Source organism: Strigops habroptila, chromosome 1, assembly GCF_004027225.2.
Source record: "Strigops habroptila isolate Jane chromosome 1, bStrHab1.2.pri, whole genome shotgun sequence".
Classification (NCBI taxonomy): domain Eukaryota; kingdom Metazoa; phylum Chordata; class Aves; order Psittaciformes; family Psittacidae; genus Strigops; species Strigops habroptila.
This window is the reverse complement of record NC_044277.2, coordinates 33849936-33869457: the sequence shown is the minus strand read 5'-3', so window position 1 is coordinate 33869457 and position 19522 is coordinate 33849936. Positions and strand designations below refer to the sequence as shown.

The following is a 19522-nucleotide window of genomic DNA, read 5'->3' as shown; positions in this document are numbered from 1 at the left end:
TAGTGGGACTCTGGACCTGTATCAAAAGCTGGGATTCAGCAGCTCCCGCACACTGCAGGAGCCAACCCTTGGCTGAAGCCTCAGCAAGGGATTTCGAAAAGGTAAGAGGAAACAGATCATGTATACCTGTACACCTGTTAACACCTACAAGGCCACAGGACTGCTCAAAGCTGCTCTGAGTTCTGCTTTCTTCGGTACAAAAGCTAATCTATTGTGAAGGTTGCACTGTGATTATTGTTTCAGAAGACAGGGTGGGAGTTTGATCAAGAGGCCTACTCAGGTTCTACTTAGCATCTCTTCAGTTCATAGCCCAAGAGCCAAGGCAGAGGGCAGATACCCCTGCCAGCATTCTTCCCTTGCCATAGCCTGAGCCCAAGCACAGCATGACATGCAGCCCTTCTCCCACATCGGTACAACACATGGAGAACCATGATAAGCAGTGGGCATCAAGTTGGGGAATAATTCAAAGGCGCCGGGTATCCCTGTTCCATCCTGTGAAAATTCTGGTTTGCAAGACTTTTCACGGTAAAGGTCTGCAAGACCTTCTCATGGTAAACGTATGGTTTACCGTAAGAAGGACATGTGGCTTTTTGTCTCTTCTGTTGTGACATCAGGTTAGAAGAACTTGTCTGTGTTGCATGCATTGGCCTCTGTTGGTCAACAAAACCTGATCCAGAAAGGAAAAGGCAGTGCTTTTCTTTCATTCAGTTACATCAGGGGTCATCATTAACTCATCATATTTAGACCGATGCCAGGACTTTTAGCTAAAACTATTGTAAAGAATTTTAATTTATTTTCAATACGAATAAATTATAAAGGGATAATTGTGCCTAAAGGTGAAGTTCCAATAGGAAACATTTTTCCTCTTAGTATAAAGATGTTTTCTCTACTTGTTTCTGACCTCACATTGGGAAGAAACCTCCTCCTTCCTTGCTTTCCTTAATGTGGCAGTATTTTCCTCCTGTCCAAGGATCACCACAGTTTTGCTGAAGCCAAAAGAACTGTAGGATAAGCCTTGTTTTGGTAGCAATAGTGACCAGTGAAAGACTGACAGTATTTGGAAGTCTTTAAAATAACTCTAGCTTTTAAAATTTTTAATATAAATGTCTTTTCTTCCACATCTATTTCCTGAAGAGAGCAGAAGAGCATTCTGATAAACAAGCATTCTTGTAGCTGCTTTTAGGTTTATTTAGTTATATATTTACTCAAATTGACCAATCAAACATTCCCAACTATCTTAAATTAACCATTTGGCACAGCAAGGAGAACCAGCCCCTGACTCTACTCAGTCCTGCTTCACACCATTTGAGGTCTGCCTCTGCTGAAACCGTTAAGACAGACACCCATTTCATTCTGCAATATAAAGAATACTCATAATAACAAACTGTTAAGCTATGTGACAAACACTATATATAGCACTATAGAGATAAAAGGACTTGAGAATAACAACTAGTTGGAGTATATAAAAGCCTTCAACACAAAAAGCCCACTGGCTTTTTAAGACCTGCCGATTCATCTACCCTCTAGGGCTTTAGTACTACATTTTAGACCCTTCTATGAATAAAAGAAGACACAACAGAAACACGTTGAAATCTCTAAAGCCATGTAAAACCCGAAGGCATTAAAATTTATTAAATGATGCAATAACAACAGAATTCTTTATTTACAATAGCATTATTTAACATCAAATAAGCAAATAGCATCAGCAAAGCAATATTAACTTGCATAAATGTATTTAAAATTTCTCTGAATATATCTACCTTTGCATAAACTGCTCACACTAGAAATACAAACATCAATGCAGGTGAACAAAGTGATGTTCAGAGTCAAATCCGTTTTGAAAATAAATCACAACCTGAAACACTGTAAGCTTTCTCCTGAAGAACCATAGTTTATATATTGCTTAATTTTACCCTTGTATAATCTTTTCATATACACACATCTCAGATGCAACTTCATGATGAACTGTACAAATAAAACCCACAAATGACATAAAGGGAAAAAAAAAATTAAATGACAGTAAATGTTTGAAGAAATGTGTCCATCATCTCTACTGAACAACATAAAGATTAAGTGATGATGCACTTATTCCAAAATTGTACACAATTCACTATACAAATATAATACATTAGACAGCTATGTAGGAATATACAAGACTTAAAAACAGATCTAAGGCATTATGCTAGATTTTAGCATTTTGAGGTTCTTGCACATAGCTTTTACCTGTAGTAAGAAACTGAAAAGATTTTGTTTTAGTCTACAAAGAAACACCAGGGAGAAAATTCTAATTAAAATCAAAGCCACTACAGTAAATTTTCTTTTGTGCAGAGAATGCTTTTGCTCTTAGGCAGCATACTACCATACAAATACTAGAAAACTTTTAAATTCACACCAACAATTAATGGCTTAAGTTGCATTTCAAAACTGATTGTGTATCTTTGGGTTCTGCAAGTGGAGCTGTGCCACCCATTTCATCTGTTAAGCCCATATGAATTCCGCTTTTAAACAAAGATTAAAAAATGTATTGTATAAACTGCAAAAACATTGCTTTTAATTAATACAGGCCCAAAGGGATACCGATGTGGGACAATATTTTAAGATCGAGTACAAATTAATTCCTTGTAGCAAAACAGCTCACTTCACTTTTTAAACTTACCACATTACATGAACACTTAAACAGGTCATACGACCATGTATATATGCTTATTTTTCACATTATGCGCCTTTCACATTTAGTAATGTAAGTAGAACACTGATTAATTGTTCTGTTAAACAAAATCCAAGTACTTTCTCCAACAAGTTTACTGTATACAGGATGAAAAATACTGATAATGAAGGGAATTGATTTGGCTTTTTTGTTTCTATAGTGATCAATATGATCAGAAGATTCCTTCACTCACTTTTCTCTTTCATTAGTTAGAAGACAACTAAAGTCACAATGAACCCAAACGGAGCCAAAGCGATAGGTACAATCTCCTTTCTTTCAAAATGGCAATGGATGATGAATTATCATAATCACTACAGATGATCAGGGTTTGCAGGTCTGTTGTGAAACAGGACAAATTCTAACAATTTTGTCCACTGTGAAAAAGAATAATCTATCTGCAGAGGTTACAGTTAAGAACTGAAAAAGAATGGAATAAAACCAAAATTATTTTAAAACTCATTTACACTTTGTGGTGCATGAACTTAATTCCTTCAAATTTATACATTTCTTATATAAATATTTTTCTGTCAGATATATAATGCAAATTTAGCACAGATGTCGTAGTAATGAGGCTGTGGAGCTCAGGACTGACAGTTATTTTGGGTTCCCATCAGCAGGTAAGAGGATGGCTCAGCTGACTAAATATTCTGTTTAATTTTGGTAACAGAACAGTGACAGCTGAAAAATGCTGTTTCTCCAGAATGGTGGCACTGCCTTCCTTATGGGCAAACCCAGCTGTACATTTCCTGGGCTTTCACCGAAAGCCTTCTACAGAAGCGGCCTATTTCAAACCACCTTTATCATGTTTTCCTCAGCCTTAATAAGAGGAGAGCTGCTATTTAATTTGAACTCCCACCTGAAAACCACAAGAAATTAAATGGCAACAGAATAAAGCTTTCAGTCCCCAAAGGCATGGCTGAGGAGATATTATAAAATGCACTGCATTTTACCTGACATCAAAAAAATTGTGGTCAGGTTAGAAAGTTTGTAGATTAGGGGTCAGCAGAAAGAAAACAGAGGTCAAAACCATCAATTTCTTAATATTTAAAGTCCTCAGAAACTGATGTTGGTTTAGTAAAAGATTATTCCAACCACAGTGGGCAAGAAAAAACCCACCCCCTAACAGTGGCCTGCTTAGTAACAGTTAAGTTTTTCTAAGATTTTTTACGAAAGGATATAAACATACAAAAATCAAGAATTGGTTCCTACAGTGGCTGCATATAATATAGGTTAGTTAAATGACATTATGAGCAGAATCACAAGGTTTAGAAAATGAGAAGTCTCAAGCCTACAAATTAGGTCTAATCAAGGCATTGTGATCCTTTACAAAACACTTTTCCAGGAGACACGCACGGCTAAGAAGATATCTAATTTAATACTGAAGTACCTCATTTGGAATCAACTTCACAACATGTATATCTCACAAAAATTATACAAGTAAAACACTTAAGTTTTCAACTTAAATTATTGCTTGTTTACATATAAACTGGATTTTATGTACCTTACAAAACATCCTCATAGTCCACACTGCTTTAAAATAATCAGAAACACACGATAGTGGTGAAGTCTGTAGTGATATATGCTATAGGTATTACAGGAATTGAACTGTTATTTTCCCAGCTAAGGGGATGGGAACCAGAAATTATCATGCTTTAAAGCAGGTATCTTGAGCTCTTTGATATTATGCACCAATTCTGCCACTACCATAATCAGTACATGCATTACCATTGAACTTTGCTGTTCAGCATCCAGTAACTGGCCGTCCAGATTGCTGGAAACACACCTAGGGAAATAAAGGAGTAACCTGTTCTTTTACTCTATTAAAAAGAAGAGGAAGATGACAGAGGTCAGCAGAGCCAGGTAAAAAAAATCAGGATTTGCTGATTGTTAGAAATTTAATTAAATAAGAAAGTAACCAACTTGTATTTTTGGATTCATTACTTGCATTATAAACATTACCACAAAGCCCAACCGAAACGCCCCTTATAAACAGCCCTCTCACAGGGTAATTTTCATCTCTTTTACAACTTTAACCCCATTCAAAATTGGTCTGTATAGTTTTCTGCATCGGTTCATCTTCTCTGACTTGTCAGTGGAACATGCTCATTGGAGGTCTCTATATGTACCAGACGTTGCCTCTACACCCTCCTCCACGCCTCCTCTCCGCCCCAAAATGCAGGCCTTAGTTTAAAACACACCAGTTTTCAGACGGAACTGAATCCTTTGCACCAGACTGAGTAAGCCAGGGAAAACAAAGCAAAAAAACCCCAAGGTCTAGAACTAAACAGAAACAGAACAAGAGCATGGTTGTTTTTCCTTAAATACATACATTTAAATACATTCAATCTGACATGGTTTATGAAAATTGCCTGTCAACATTTACTTTGCAGGAGAGATCTAAGTTGCACTAAGGTGAATGCAGTGAACAGACTGAGCAACTGTCTGTACGCTAGCTTCAGACTGTCAAAAGAGGCTGCTCTTCGGCAACAACTGCCCTGGCTCCCCTTGGGAAGACAGGGCTAAGTCCTGTCAGAAGCAGGCAGCCGCCACCAGCGCTGGCAGCTCAGTTGGGTCACGACAAACAGACGCAGCTCTTCAAACTGGTAAGGATTTGGGGCTGTAAGCCCAGTCAGCTGAAGAAAGGAGCAACCAAACCACCCACAGGGTCAGCAATATTTCTGCAAAAAAAGAGAAATTAGAGAAAAACAAATTAATTTTTCCTTCTGGGATAGTGAAGATGGATAGGTCAACGAGAGCTGGATGCTGGACTGAAGCATCCACCATCAACCATACATTGGTGTATTACTTTAAACCTGAAATTTAATTGGTATTTATAAAGCTAGATTATTCTGCATGTACACTGTTACAACTGACCTGCGATTTAATTCCAGTGATATCAGTGGGGCGTTAATTTTGCTGCATTCTTAGGTCCTTAATTCATTCCTTTTATCATGGATATTATAACAACTTGGGCTCATCTACCTTTTGTAGACTCCAGCTAAAGCCACAGCAATATGGTTTAAGGTAAGTCTCATTCTTGGAGTATGTGCAAAAGCTCTCTGTGCTAGTGCTGTATCACCCTCACAGGAAACAACTGCCTTGGTTCACTTCCCCCTCCAAGAATCGTAAGAAAAAATGGAATAAAGAAGTAAAAAAAGCTGCAGCTACTGATCCCTAGAGATGTTCTTTACATCATATTTACTACCCTAGCAGTGTCTTCACAGAGAGTACAAACTATTTTCAGCCGAGTTGATTATCTTGTACTTTCTTATTTGAAAAAAAAAACCCCTCAGGATGTGGTTTTCACAGTTGTTTTAAGACTGTTCCTTCCAGTGACTGCAATCTGTGTCTCTCTGCTTTCCAACCCTTGCAAACTCCTGCTCCCATGGGGCGCTGAGGTCAATCAGGTCAGAGAGCCAATCCAGCCAAAACCCATTTTTCTCCTCCCCTGGGGTTGCTCTTCACTGGTATCCTGTGGCTCCAGCAGCAGAGCGGCTCTTCGCTCGCAGCCTCCTGCCGCACACAAGGAAGGCCCCATTTGCTCAGGGATGGCACAGCAGTAGGCAGATTTCTCACTGTTCCACAAGACCAGCTACTAGGCTGCCTTCTGGAAACTGTCTACAACATGCTTTAGACTTTACCACACTTCCCTCTGCAGTCACACAAGGCCTAGAAATGTATCTTTATTGACAGATAAAGTCAGTGTCAGGAACCATGTCATGCTTTGGGAAAGCAAGGTCCTATGTTTTGTACATCCGCTGCTCCCAGCCCAGCTGGAGCTTTTGGAGGCAACCATGAGCATGGTCCAGAGGCCAACCCAGTGAATCCTGCTCCTGCTCCCTCTTGCTTCATCACAGCACGGAGACACTGTGCTCGCATCCCTCATACCCTGACTCATCAGGTATGGCTCCTCTTCCTAACACATTGAGAAGCAGTTCAGGGACCCTGTTAGTGCTTTTTGACCATAAAGTGTAGAACAGAAGTGAAAATACAAAGATGTCCATATTTTCAGAGTGGACATTTAGCAAACAGTAGCTCTACAGAGAGGCTAAATAAATGCTTCTACCATATCAGTGACTTGAACCCGTTTTTATTTAGATATAACCAAAGCAAACAGGAGTTAAAGAAATATGTCAAATTATTATTTCCAGGCTGGTAGCAAATCTGGGAAAAATTGCTCAGAATAACCTCCGTGACCGATGTATGCAACTTCAGAACAGAAAAGTAATCTGAAAACCCCAAAGATCATTGACTATAACATTACTGCTATACTGTATGAAGTTAAATGCCCCATAAAAACCTCACCTACAAACAGCATTCTTCAGATATTTACTTTTAAACAGGAGCAGGTTCCAAATTTTCTTTTGCCATGTGAAATTATTTAATATAAATTTGTTCCAACAATGGCAAAATAATGTATTAAGCTGTTCCAGTTGCAACTATTTTCAGCTCTACAAGAGAAGGGAACATTGTGTCTTGAAAGAGGCAGAAAATCCTCTGTCTTCTGCTTACTCTTAAAACAGCTTCTGTTAAACACTAGTATCATCCTTGTAAGTCTTAAGCTGTAGAAGATTTTACCCTTAACATGTTAAAACAAAAGGAAACAGTACTAAGCAAACAAATTAAAACAGTAGATGTGGAGATCTGACATCCACAGTTGTACTGGTTTCAGCAATAGCATATTATTTCCTGGTTACTCAACTCCGAAGAGAACCGATCCCTTTCAGTGATACAGTTGTTAAGATCAACTTTATGAAACACTGAAAAAATCCTCAAATTTGTTAGACGAGTTTCTCAGTGTCTACATTTTCCTTGAGTCAGAGCTATGTTAGTAGAACAAAAGTAAAATCAGAGTGCAGTCTGATGTGCCCTTACAAAGTAATTAAAGAGGTTTTAAGAAGTTACTTTTCTCTAGGTGAGACAAAACTCACCAGTGGCTGTCATGCATGGCCACTCTCTGTCTCACTGTCATGGCAGTGACTCCGCTATTGCAATATTAAACCTCACAGATTCCCTGTCCAAAGTCCTGCCACTCATTTCCTTTCACCTGCCCCTCTTCCCTGGCTTCTCTCCACCCTCTCTCGTACCTTTTCTGTCACATCCACACTCTTTTCCTTCTCTCTTCAACCATTCTTTAAAATCTACCTCTTCCTTCTTCTTCTCTAGTCTGCTTCACCCTCAACAGCCTTCTTTCCTCAGTGGTACCTGGTATTTTCTTCTCTGACAGCCTGGCTTCTCAGCACAAGAAATATAACTGGTTAGGGAATGCACTAAGTAGGAAGATAAAGCCTTGGTATTTGACAGCGTCCGCTAAAGCAGAACAAACATACTGCATCTTCTTATTCACCATCAAAGTGACCATGCAAGGGTTGCAGCAGAGACGCACAGATCATGGAATGGTTTGCGTTGGAAGGGACCTTAATGATCATCCAGTTCCAACCCCCCTGCCATGGGCAGAGACACCTTCCACTAGACCAGGTTGCTCCAAGCCCTGTCCAACCTGGCCTGGAACGCTGCCAGGGATGGGGCAGCCACAGCTTCTCTGGGCGCCCTGTGCCACTGCTTCATCACCCTCGCAGTGAAGAATTTCTTCCTAATATCTAATCTAATTCTGCCTTCTTTCAGTTTAAAGTCATTACCCCTTTTTCTATCACTACATGCTCTTGCAAAAAGATCCTCCACTCCTGGAGACAAGCAGTTGTATTTTAATGTGAACCCTGAAGGTGTAAGAATTGCCTCCAGGAAGTTTTAAACGCACAGGTGTGCAAAAGAAAAGAGGAGTACAATAAAATAAATGTATGGTTACTTTTTCCTCTGTCCTTCTGCATTTTCATTAATCTTGATACGTTTGCAGTCAAATTGTCTTAATTTTCCCTGATATTAATTTTTCTTTTCTCTAACAGCAGAAAACTCTAAATTTTGCTATTGGATTCAGCGTAAGAGGAAAATCTGTTTAGTTCCATCTTTCCAATTTCAACACCGCATACAAGCAGATGACAGGAAACAGCGGTGCAGGGGACGGACCGCAGGCAGGTTACAAACCGGGAGTTCCTGTAGGCACAACGGGGCACAGCTGCCCGGTCCGATTACCGCAGGGACCTCAGGAAAACGACAGCCCGAATCCTTCCCGCCCCATCATCCTTGTGACGGGGAGGCAGAGAGCGGCGGCGGCCGCTAGATGGCGCTTCGCCCGCGCCGCTCACGCGCCCCTCCCGGGAGCGCGCGGCGGGAAGCGGTACGCGCCGCGGCCTCCGCAATGCCTTCCCCTTCGGTACTCTTGCTGCCTGGAGTACGAGTCGTTCTCTGACCTAAGCGCTCGCTTAGTGCCCTGTCAGTTTGAGAGCTGCGTGAAAACTAGCGCAGTTGTACCCCTCCGCTCAGAAAGAAGCACTGTGCAGAAAGTAATAAATTAAATAATCCATGAGACTTTTGCCCTAAGTATAATGAGAAGTGGAAAAACACTTTGGCAGGATGAAACATGAAATGGGTTAAGCATGTAGCAGTGCAAATATAAATCAACCAAAAGGGTTTCCCATCTTCAGCAAAATCATGTAACTGCTCTGTAAATAGCAAATAAAACTATACTATGTTCCCTGGAAGTGTTCAAAACCTACGTAGATGAGGCCCTTAGTGACATGGTTTACCAGTGGTCTTAGAAGTCCTGGGATACAGGCTGTACTCGATGATCTTAAAGGTCCTTCCCAACCTAGTTGATTCTGTGGTTCTATACACAAGTCTGCTGGATGTGACTGTTAATTCAATAATGTAATGTATTCTGTATTATTCACTTCAGCAATGCTAGTGGGATCTAAACAAGGAACTTAAAATGGATTTCACCAAAATCAGAATTAAGAAAATTAATAGCAACAAACTTAATTACTATTAACCTGGGTACTTGTAACTTTGTAAGTAAAAATGATACTGTATTCATGCTAGACTACAGCATATTCACTGTTCTGTTGCATCTGTATGTCCATGTATGCAATTTCTTACCCGTGCTGCATCTCCGTCCTGCTTTATCATATCCATTCCAGGCAGCTGGTTTGGAAAAAGATTGCCTCCCCTCATAGCAGGATCATTAACCTATTGGTAACAAGATATTAAGGAGAATGAATTAAAAAACACATTGGGAAGAGGGATGGGAATGAAAAAGAAGCATTACAAACCAGTATTATACTACTTGCACGTACCAGCATCTACTTTTGAGATGATGGTGCAATCAGGGAAGTGACTGTATAGCTGAGCACCCTTCTTATGCAGCATGTGTTTGACTCATATTATTCTGCTCCACAGACAACAACAAAGATTTCATTCCTGATACTATGACCCTTGTGCATATTTTACAAAGCAGGCTCCATAAATTAGGTCAGTATTATCTGAAGAGGACATGTCTGCTATGAAAGTCCTGAAAGCAGAAACACATAACTACTTTCCTAACCTCAACAACACACAGCTTTTCTGCTTGCAAGCCACGACACAAGTTTTTCAAAGCCTGATGAGATAACATGCAAGCTGAATTATACCAACTATTGACTTAGTTTTAATGACATTTTTCTGCTTGTAAGCAATGGGAGAAAGATAGCATTAAATGGGAAAACGTGCAGCAGCATGCTTTCCTAAAGGTATGATCTCAACAATTTTCTGAATGCAGCCACAGGAAAGTATTGAAGCTGTGTATTTCTGCACAACCAAAGGGTCTGTCATGCTTAGTTATGTGGAAGGAGTGATTTGCCAAATTTACAGCATTGCTTTCTTAATCAAAGGATTAATCTCACTGTGTAGGAACTGGTACAAAATACAAATACAGCCCTTCAGCAAGGTTCTGAAATACTAAAAAATCCAGCTTTCCTTAGAAGTTTTACAGGGAAGGAAACATCTTCCCAGGGAGTCTTTGTTGACTCGGTTCTCTCTGTTAACTTCCCTCAGACTAGATGGATGTGCTAATAGCAAAGATATGCCTCTCCAGACTTTAGGAAACTCATGTTGTAAAGAAGAGGAAATTCTGCCACTGCACGACCTCGCTTCAGCAACACCAACCTGCTGCAGTAAGGTGAGGAGACCGTCTTGAATTTACCACACCAAACTCTTCTCCTTTCAGGTCCTCCTCACTGTTGTTTCTGTTGCTATTCACCAATTTTGCAAAATGTTATAAAGCTAAATGCAATCAATCATATGCAACCACCTAAAGAGGTGGTTTCAAATGCTGCCAGAGACAAAGCTGCAGTTCAATAGGAAAGGTTCAAAACTTCAAATATTTTTGCCATGGGAAATTTCGACTCCGAAAAAATGGATTAAATGCTGCAAGACTCTGAGTGATGCTTTCTGCTTCTTAATAAAAATGGGCAGATTTTTAAACCTAAATGTGAAAATTCAAATCAGAAGGGAAGAGAACCACACTAATTTGCTCAGAAAGAAAGCAAGCAGACAGCTTTGCAGCTTTATTACATGCATTTGACTAAGCAACAGAATCCATGCTTGGAAAGTGTTTTCTGCTATTATTCAGCATTCATCAGAATGCACAGGCACAAATACCTTTTCTGTTTGTTTTTTGTTTGTTTGTTAGACGAAAGAAGGAAAAAATAAAAAGCATAAATAAAAAGACTGTATACTGAGTCATCAGCAGTTTTGGAACAAAAAGATGACTGCATGATTTGCATTGTGGCAGTTAGGACAGGTATGGGTAAAGAAGATGGTTCCAGGATGCATGCCACAAAAGCAGCAAAGGCATCAGTGAAGTTCCTATCACAGAATCTCTTTACCAGTGACAATGCAATAAACCTGACTGGCATGGTATCAGATGCAAAAAGCATCTACTGTTTTGTTATATGACATTTACTTCAGAAATCCTTGAAACAAAACACCTCACATTCACACATTAACTGTTCTGACTGCAATAACAATGCAATCAGAAAAGTATGGAAAATGACAAAGAAATGGAAGGGTTTTTATTGTTTTCTGAAGACAGGTCAAGTGGTGTTATCGGATATGAAATCTGACTAAAACAAGACAGTAGATGTTTTGCAATTCCTTTGTGATTATCCTAAGCAAAATTATATACAAGGTGTCTAATAAGAAAAGTTTGCTACCACTCCAGAGCTCCTCTCATCCATGCTGAACAAAATCAGAATACTGTTGCAAGCCAACTCTTTGTAGATGCCTGGGAAATACTGCTCTGTGCAAATTAATAAATATCTGCTTGGAGTGGACATCTAGATAGGGGTTTATTTCATGTACTGAAAAGCCTCTTGCATGGGTTTCAAATTACTTCTCTAATAGTTCAGTAAATAACACAGATCCATGACGCAAAATAAGCAACAGGAAAAAACATGGCAACAGTCCCTTGTACAAACAAGGAGATAGTAAGTTGTGTGAATAGCGTAACGCCAGGAAGGTTTAGACTTTCTCAATGCCTGGGGAAGCTGTTTTGGAAAGAGGGGACCTGAAGACCTGACAGCACTCCTGGTAGCAGCTTCCTAGAAGACACACTAGTAAGAGCAGCCTGAAGAACTTTTGTATCATTATAGAGGAGAAGATGATAATGAGACAAGGTCTGATCCCTGTAGCACATAAAAGAGTCTGTAAGCATCATAAATAGTAAGTGAATTTTGGGCATAATCTGAATTTTTTTACTTGGTGATGCTGGGAGCCTAGGTAGTAAACAAGATATGTTGGAGATACACCAGTATGAGCAGATAAACAACAAACTTAGTATTTCTGAACTCTGGGTATGTCTGTGTGATACAGTATAGTGTCACAAAGAGACAGGAGACAGAGCCAAACCAAGCTGTTTGGTACTAAAGGTAATATACCTGCTTCTTACTAGGTAAATAAACCCAGGCACACCTTTTTACTAACAGGTAATACATATTACTTCCAAACCCATCCAATAATATGTGAAGTGTTTAATTGTTTTCAAAATCTAGTACACATTTTTAGTGTAACCACTGTTACTCACTGTGGTTAGAAAAAGATGAGCATGTGAAGTTAAAATTATGTATTATGGAACAAAAATTGGCATTGAAGAAGTAAGTAAAAGTGTAGGTGACAGTATTAAAAAAAAACCCTAAAGAATGAATGAACAGTCAGCAAAATTAAAGAAAACGTAGTCATTTTGAAAACCATGTTACAAGAAAAAGTTTGGCACAGCCTAAATTAACTGCTAAATAAATATGCCAAATTGTAAAACACTGTGCCCTGAAAACAGAAAAATATGATCAATTTTAGTATTTAAATATACAATTCTTTTTACTCATGTCTCTCAGAAAAGAGAATGTAAAGCAGCACAGCAAACATTCCTGAGGACTAAAAAGTACTGTCTTGTGGCCCAGAAATGGCCCGCAGCTGTCAGTTGGCCACCTCTGACCTAGATGGAGCATAAAACATTTGCTTGCAGAGTTTGCAGATGACACAGTGCTGTGGTGGTAAATCAGGAGGAAAACAGGTTAGTGTTACAGAATGAGCCATAGCACTTTGGTTACACAGACTCAATCTAAGAAATTCAATTTGATGTAGACAAAAGGAAGTCAATACATATGGGAACAAAAAATGGAGGTTTCATCTATGTTGAATGTGCTGAGGAGGATTTAGGGATCATTACAAGGGTTTCAGTATGTGCTCCCCAGTGCAACTTTGTAACCAGCAAAGCCAAGGCATCCCATGTATTGAAATAGAAATTACAAGCAGAACTTGACTCTACACAGCACTCACAGTTAAATCACTGTCTCTGGTTACTCCGTTCATACTCCTAGAGGAAGGTTACAACGATGGAATTTAAAGTAGATCTACAAAAGGGACGGACAGCCCAAAAAACAAACATTGAGATGGATGAAGAACCTCAGCCTATTCACTTAGTGGAAGTTAGATAAACGCTATCTTGAAACAAGGTCTTGTATCTAACAGGAAGGAGAAGCAGTGTGACAACTGTGCCAGTGGAAACAGTAGTCTGCATGGAAATCTTTGAAATAAAACCAGATCTCTTTTCATAATGCATGTTTCTCAACTCAGGTTCCCGGGAAAAACTATGTAGCATGGGCATGCTGAGAGATCAGACTGGGTTGTTACCTTCAAATCCCCACTCTTTTCTTTTTTGGTTTTACTATTGTTTTACTACATTAAACATGTGCAATAGTATGCACTTGAGAATAATAATAATAAAGTCTGCTATAATTGGGCTTAGCAACTGGGAATATCGGAGAAGGTGACAGATCTGGGAGTATCAAAATTACTTCAGGTCACCAGTATGTGGCAGCTGTAAAAGACAAATGTGATCTGGGGCTATATCTGTCAAGAGTATTCCAAAAGAAATGGGGAAGAACTAGTGTTACGCATATGGCTCTGGTGCTTAGGAAATACTGATTCAAACTGCAACAGGTGCAGAAAAGGAAAGGGAATGTGAAGCCTACAAAAAGAGACTGAAACACTGTGGCTTGTTTAACTTACAAGGAAAACCCCAAGAAACCCAAAACAATCCAACAATCTCAAACCACAACAAAATCATGTTGATTGAATGGCTCTTTTTAAAATACAAGAAAAGAACTATTTAAGCTAAAGGACAATATTGGAAAAGTAAATACTCTGTTATCTAATTTAGGCTGGAAAAAGGACACACATTAACAAGCCAATAATATAACCAGCTTTAAACTGGAATGGTATGGTCTCAGAAAAAAGGTTTACAGTATTGTCCACCATAGCAGCAGAGGCTGCCTGAAGACACAAGAGGTACTTTCCTGCCAACATTTCTAAGAAAAGTCCATAATTTCAAGCTTATGTATTGAACAAATGGGAGTTCAGTTCTGAAACAAACATGAACATGTTAATTAAGAGGGCTTGTTTGTCATACACTCGTTAATGTACTGTGTGAGTTTAATTGCAGGTCAACGAATGGAAATGTTATTTTCCTTATTTCAGATACCCTAAGCAGCAGTCTCAAATAAAACAGAGTGCGCAAACCTCTCAGCAGAAAAGAACAGGTTACTTACCTATTGATTCAACAACCTATTCTATATGCAGCACATTACAAAAAGTGTGGATGTTGTGCTCGTGCCAGCTTGATAGTTCTTGAAGTTGACTGCCTATTGCCTGGTACTACACACGCAGTGGCAGTAGAAGCATCTTTCACACACTGGAAGCATCATTCACTCTTACCTCTGGGAAACAGCTGCCTGCCATTCAGTTCTAGCCTCCACTGCTGAGAAAATTAGCAAGGACACTGGTGACCTGCAGCTGTGCTATGGAAACTTACCTACTGAGAATAGGAGTTAGATCAGCACCCACTTCCCATGGAAGTTCAGGAGCAACTACATGTGCTAGCTACAGCGATGCTAGGTCAAAATGGGAAATTGAGACGCAAAAGTGCTCTCTACCTCGTTGGTCACCTTGGTTATCTGAGTGCAGAGCTAAAAACAAAGCCTTTTTATCAGTATCATTTCTCAAGAAAACTGGTATAAGAAATGTAATGGCTTACAGCAGTTAGAGTCCAATGCAGCAGACCTGAAAAACTACCAAAGTCAAAGCAAATCCTCTGGCTGTCATCTCACATCCTTAAATTCTCACCTGCTCAGGACCCATGGAGGACAACCCTGATGTAGGCACAGAGGTCGCTGAGGTCATGCTGATCTGCCCTGTCATCTGGTTCATGTTGTTCATACCACTTGTGTTGGTTGCCATGGATACACTGATGTTCATGTTATTGTTGTACATGCTGGTGCTTGCTTGCTGCCCAAAATGTGGTGGGGACTGTTGTGAAAACATGCTACAGCAAGGAATGGAAAAAGCAGTGTGTCAGACTTAGAATGCTGAAGCCACTAAGAAACTATTTTCTTTTTAATATATCTTCAGCTAGACTTGTATATACCACCATTTATTCCAACTTCAAAGGAAAAACTAGTTTTTGGCTACCTTAATGTCTAAGGACTAGATTTTCAAAATTTAAGGGTCCCATGTCTGTGCACAAAAACGCATGCCTTCGTGTGTGAAACTATGGCAGAGTACAAATCTGTTACGCATGTGCAATAATAGCCAATTAGCTGTCTAAATGGGCTGTGCATTTTAAATACTTTTGGGAAAGTAATTTTTGGAGGGAAAGGAAAACACCTTTTTCTCCCTTCAGTGTTAGCACAGCACAGGACTGTTGAGCTATAAATTGGACCTGGTCTAATAACTGTCTTTTTGCAAAAGAGGTGTTTGCACATACGAATATCAGATTTGTACATACAATTATGGCAAGTGGGCTCACAAATAGAGACATGCAATTGTGCAGAAATCTATTTACAAAATCTTAGCATCAGGTTTTGAAAATGTGGCACTGTAAGAAACAACATAAAGTCTAAGTTAATTACCCTCTGTGTTACTTTAAGGCCATTTCAGAACAACTTAAGGAGGAGTAACTGTGGAAGAACTCATCCCAGGTTTTATTCAAAGTCAAGTACTTTCTGAATAGTATCTTCCTTCCCATTATGTCAGAAGTCATATGACGGACTTTTTTTTACATTTCCTAAAATGCACTTCGCTGTTTATATGTCAGTCTTTTCTACTCTTTCAGCATAATTCAACAGTCAATGAAGGAATTATTACCGACAATTTGTCAGCTTAGAGGATCTGCATAGACTGAAATATTGTGGAAGGGACGTGTGTTAGATGGCACGCAGTAACGATTTCCGTATCAATGGCTGACTTCTACTTCCCTGCGAAGCACTTCTCCCACAGCTCAGGAAATCTTTCAGGGTTAACACTCAGCCTTGCACTTGGGAAGTCTATTAGGCTATTGCTGTGAACTGTGAGACTTCGTAGAGTGCAGTGGCATTCTGGGCACAGGATCAAACTCGGAGAATCCCACCATTCTCTTCCTTCCAATTCCATGTCTTTTCAGGCCACCTAACCCCATTTCTAAATTGTTATCTGGATGGCCGAAACAGTACACTACAGATCGTTGTGAATACTCAGTGGCTTGTGTAAATGCATCTGACATGTCCCACTGTAGAGCTGCAGTTTAGCAAGCCAGACTTTAGTCTTACTGAGCTGCCCCTGCTGCCACTTCAGCAGAAGCCATGACAGCGGTAGCTATGCCTCCTGCAGAAGCTTCAGGAAGACAATGAGGAAGCGGCATGGACAAGGATGATGATAAGAGATAAATCAGTTGCTTAAAGGGGAACTTCATTTGGATCAGCCTCATCACTGAAGTACTGGTGCTTTGGGTTTATTAAATCTTTATCAACCAGCAGGAAAAATATTTGTTGCTGGGCTGGGATAGTAAGAGCAGCCTGAGAACCTCAGGATGACAAAAGCATTATGCTAGAGACAACCGCGTGCACCTCAGTGTCAAGTGATACAGACTGTACACCAACCTGATAGCTCCTCCTGTCTTCCACTGAAAAGCGCAGATCATTGCCATCTGGAAGCTTGTTGCTGCCTACTGATAGTGTTTAACATCCAACCCATTTAATGTGGACAGTCTGATTATTAGAGCTGTACTGAATGGGGCACGGGCCTCAACTGAAAAGGTGACTGCATGCATCAGGCATGCTATGATGCTCTCAGAGAATGACAGTTATATGCTGACCCTCAGTATGTGCAAGCACTAATGGACTGAACCTGGTTGCACTCCAGTGCTTAAAGTGGGAGGTGACAATCCAATCACCACAATTCCGGAGCAGTAGGGAATGTATAGGCTCTGGCTCAGCTGATCCAGCCATGTGGAAAGCAGTGTGGGAGTATAACATGAAAATCATATGCAGAAGAAATGCCTCCACACAAACGTTAGGGGCTGGAGTTCACTGTGCAGCAGAGGTGCTTCTCAAGGACACACAGTGTTTTATCAGTTATCACAGACAAAGCAATGCATTGTGTGGATGCAGGTCTTTAAGATATGCACTCACTTTGCCTTGTATGAAGACAGAATTTAAACCAATTTGTCAAGCCAAATTGAAAAGAAATCTCTTTTAGGATACATAGTTAAAACCAAACAAACAGCCAAGCAAATGATTACATAAAACATACGTTTTGGACTAGATTTACCTGTTTCCACCCATATTCCCTTGTGCCCACCCATTCATCTCTGTAGAGGACTGATAGGCAGGATTAGCCTGAGACTGCTGAATCATGGGGCTTTGAGTATGAGCCAGTCTTGGGGACATCAGTGGACTCTGAGGAGTGGTGGCCCCTGTGAAGCCTGGATCAGGCTGCTGACTAATACCTGAAAAATACAATGAAAAATTTAGCCACCGTACGTTCAAAGTTAAAAGAAGCCAAGAGCTCATACCTGCAGACACGTCTTTACACAGTCCTACATGTCATCTGGAACCTATAACCTTGTGTCTTAATCTGGCATCTAGATTAAAAGCAAGACATCATCAACTTATACTGTATGTATAACCTTAAAAATATCATTTTGCTTAAGTATTTTGGCTACCTATGTGTTCTAATCACACAAGTGGTCTGTCCCTCATACAGACCAAAAGAAAGACACTGGTTAAGTGACTTTTTTCAGTTTAATCTGTTTTACGTTCATCACAAACAGCATACTCAAGAGAAACAAGCCACTCTTAATGCTGGAGTAAGAATCAGGTGGTATGAAAGCTATTCTTATATTCAGTGTCTGCGTAAATTAGCTTGCCTGTATTGCTGTCTATATCATAAAATGGGACTAACATAATGTCTATTCATTTTCATAAAGTAGTTACAAATACTTGGAGGGAAAGCACTATTATGATGTAGAAACTGGTGTAAATGATCGAAGATCAGTAAGAGTAGATAGCAAATTTAGAACTGGATGGACATAATTTGTTATAACAGCAGAACCTGCACATAACATATTATTTAACTGTAAAATAGCTTATAGAATGCTTATAAATAAAGAAGCTGTATAACAGTAACTGTATGGAGGTAAGCGCCCCGTGCATCCCCATAACAAAGTGGTGTGCAGCTTTGTAAAACATACAAACAAAATGGTATTTACTACTGTATTGCACACAGGTATCGGAACAGGGAAGGGAATGCCTTATCTGAAAATAATTTTTAATATTGTAATTCAATAGTTGTTAATTTTACATTATAACATACACATGAAGAATTGTATTTCTTGGGGAAGAATCTGATATTTAAGCAATATCTCATTATAAAAATTAAAAAGGTTATGTACAGCTTTGCTTCTGGTCACTTTATGCTTTTGGCCAAAACCAATCAGTATCTTTATCTTCATCTACACTTTTATCATATATATTGGTTTAATTCAGTCTAAATTCAGAGTCGCCCAAGCCAGTACACACACGTGTGTTGCTGTGTGCATACACACTTTTATCTGCATACAACTATAAACAAACACACACATCACACTTCTGCTATTGCTCAAAAAAGAGAGGTGCTTGGAGAATATGTGGTACTAGAGCTAGGAAAGTGGAAAGGCACTATGTTGCATCCCAAGGGGTCCAATCCTCCACGTTTCCCATCATTCCCAGGGAACCAGGCAAGAGCATGTGGGAGGGTGGCTTGGACCCAGCACTGGGTAGGACATGGGGGAGCAAGGACTGCTGACATGCACGCAGGGGGTGGAACCAGTACCGTAGTTTGGAGGAAATGGAAACTGCTGTGCGTTTGCCTGTGGGATCCGTGGGTTGCTCATGGTTGCTGGTATGCCACCGGCGGCCACCATGCTGGGGGTCATGCTCAAGCCCTGCCCTCGCATCATCAGCGTCCGCTGCTGCTGCACCTGCTGCTGCTGCTGCTGCATCTGCCGCTGCCGCAGGTGCTGGCTCAGGATCTCCCGCTGCCTCTGTGCCAGCATCTGCGCATTGATAGGGCCCTGCAGGGAAAACCACCACC

At 40.1% G+C, this 19522-nt stretch overlaps 1 protein-coding gene across 9 annotated transcripts in view; it reads right to left on the bottom strand.

The window, feature by feature from the left end:
- Nucleotides 1-1592: 1592 nt before the first annotated feature.
- Nucleotides 1593-19522, bottom strand: part of NCOA2 (nuclear receptor coactivator 2) — a 192703-nt gene continuing 174773 nt past the window's right edge. For 8 of the 9 annotated variants that reach the window (XM_030475117.1, XM_030475051.1, XM_030475280.1 and 5 more), the window contains 5 exons: nucleotides 19262-19502; nucleotides 17720-17897; nucleotides 15260-15458; nucleotides 9701-9790; nucleotides 1659-5385 (listed from right to left, as the gene is read on the bottom strand). In XM_030475117.1, coding sequence (XP_030330977.1) covers nucleotides 5374-5385; nucleotides 9701-9790; nucleotides 15260-15458; nucleotides 17720-17897; nucleotides 19262-19502 — 720 coding nt within the window. In that variant the 3' untranslated portion in view covers nucleotides 1659-5373. Of the gene's footprint in view, nucleotides 5386-9700; nucleotides 9791-15259; nucleotides 15459-17719; nucleotides 17898-19261; nucleotides 19503-19522 lie in introns of all 9 variants that reach the window. The other variant, XM_030474974.1, reaches the window with a different exon arrangement.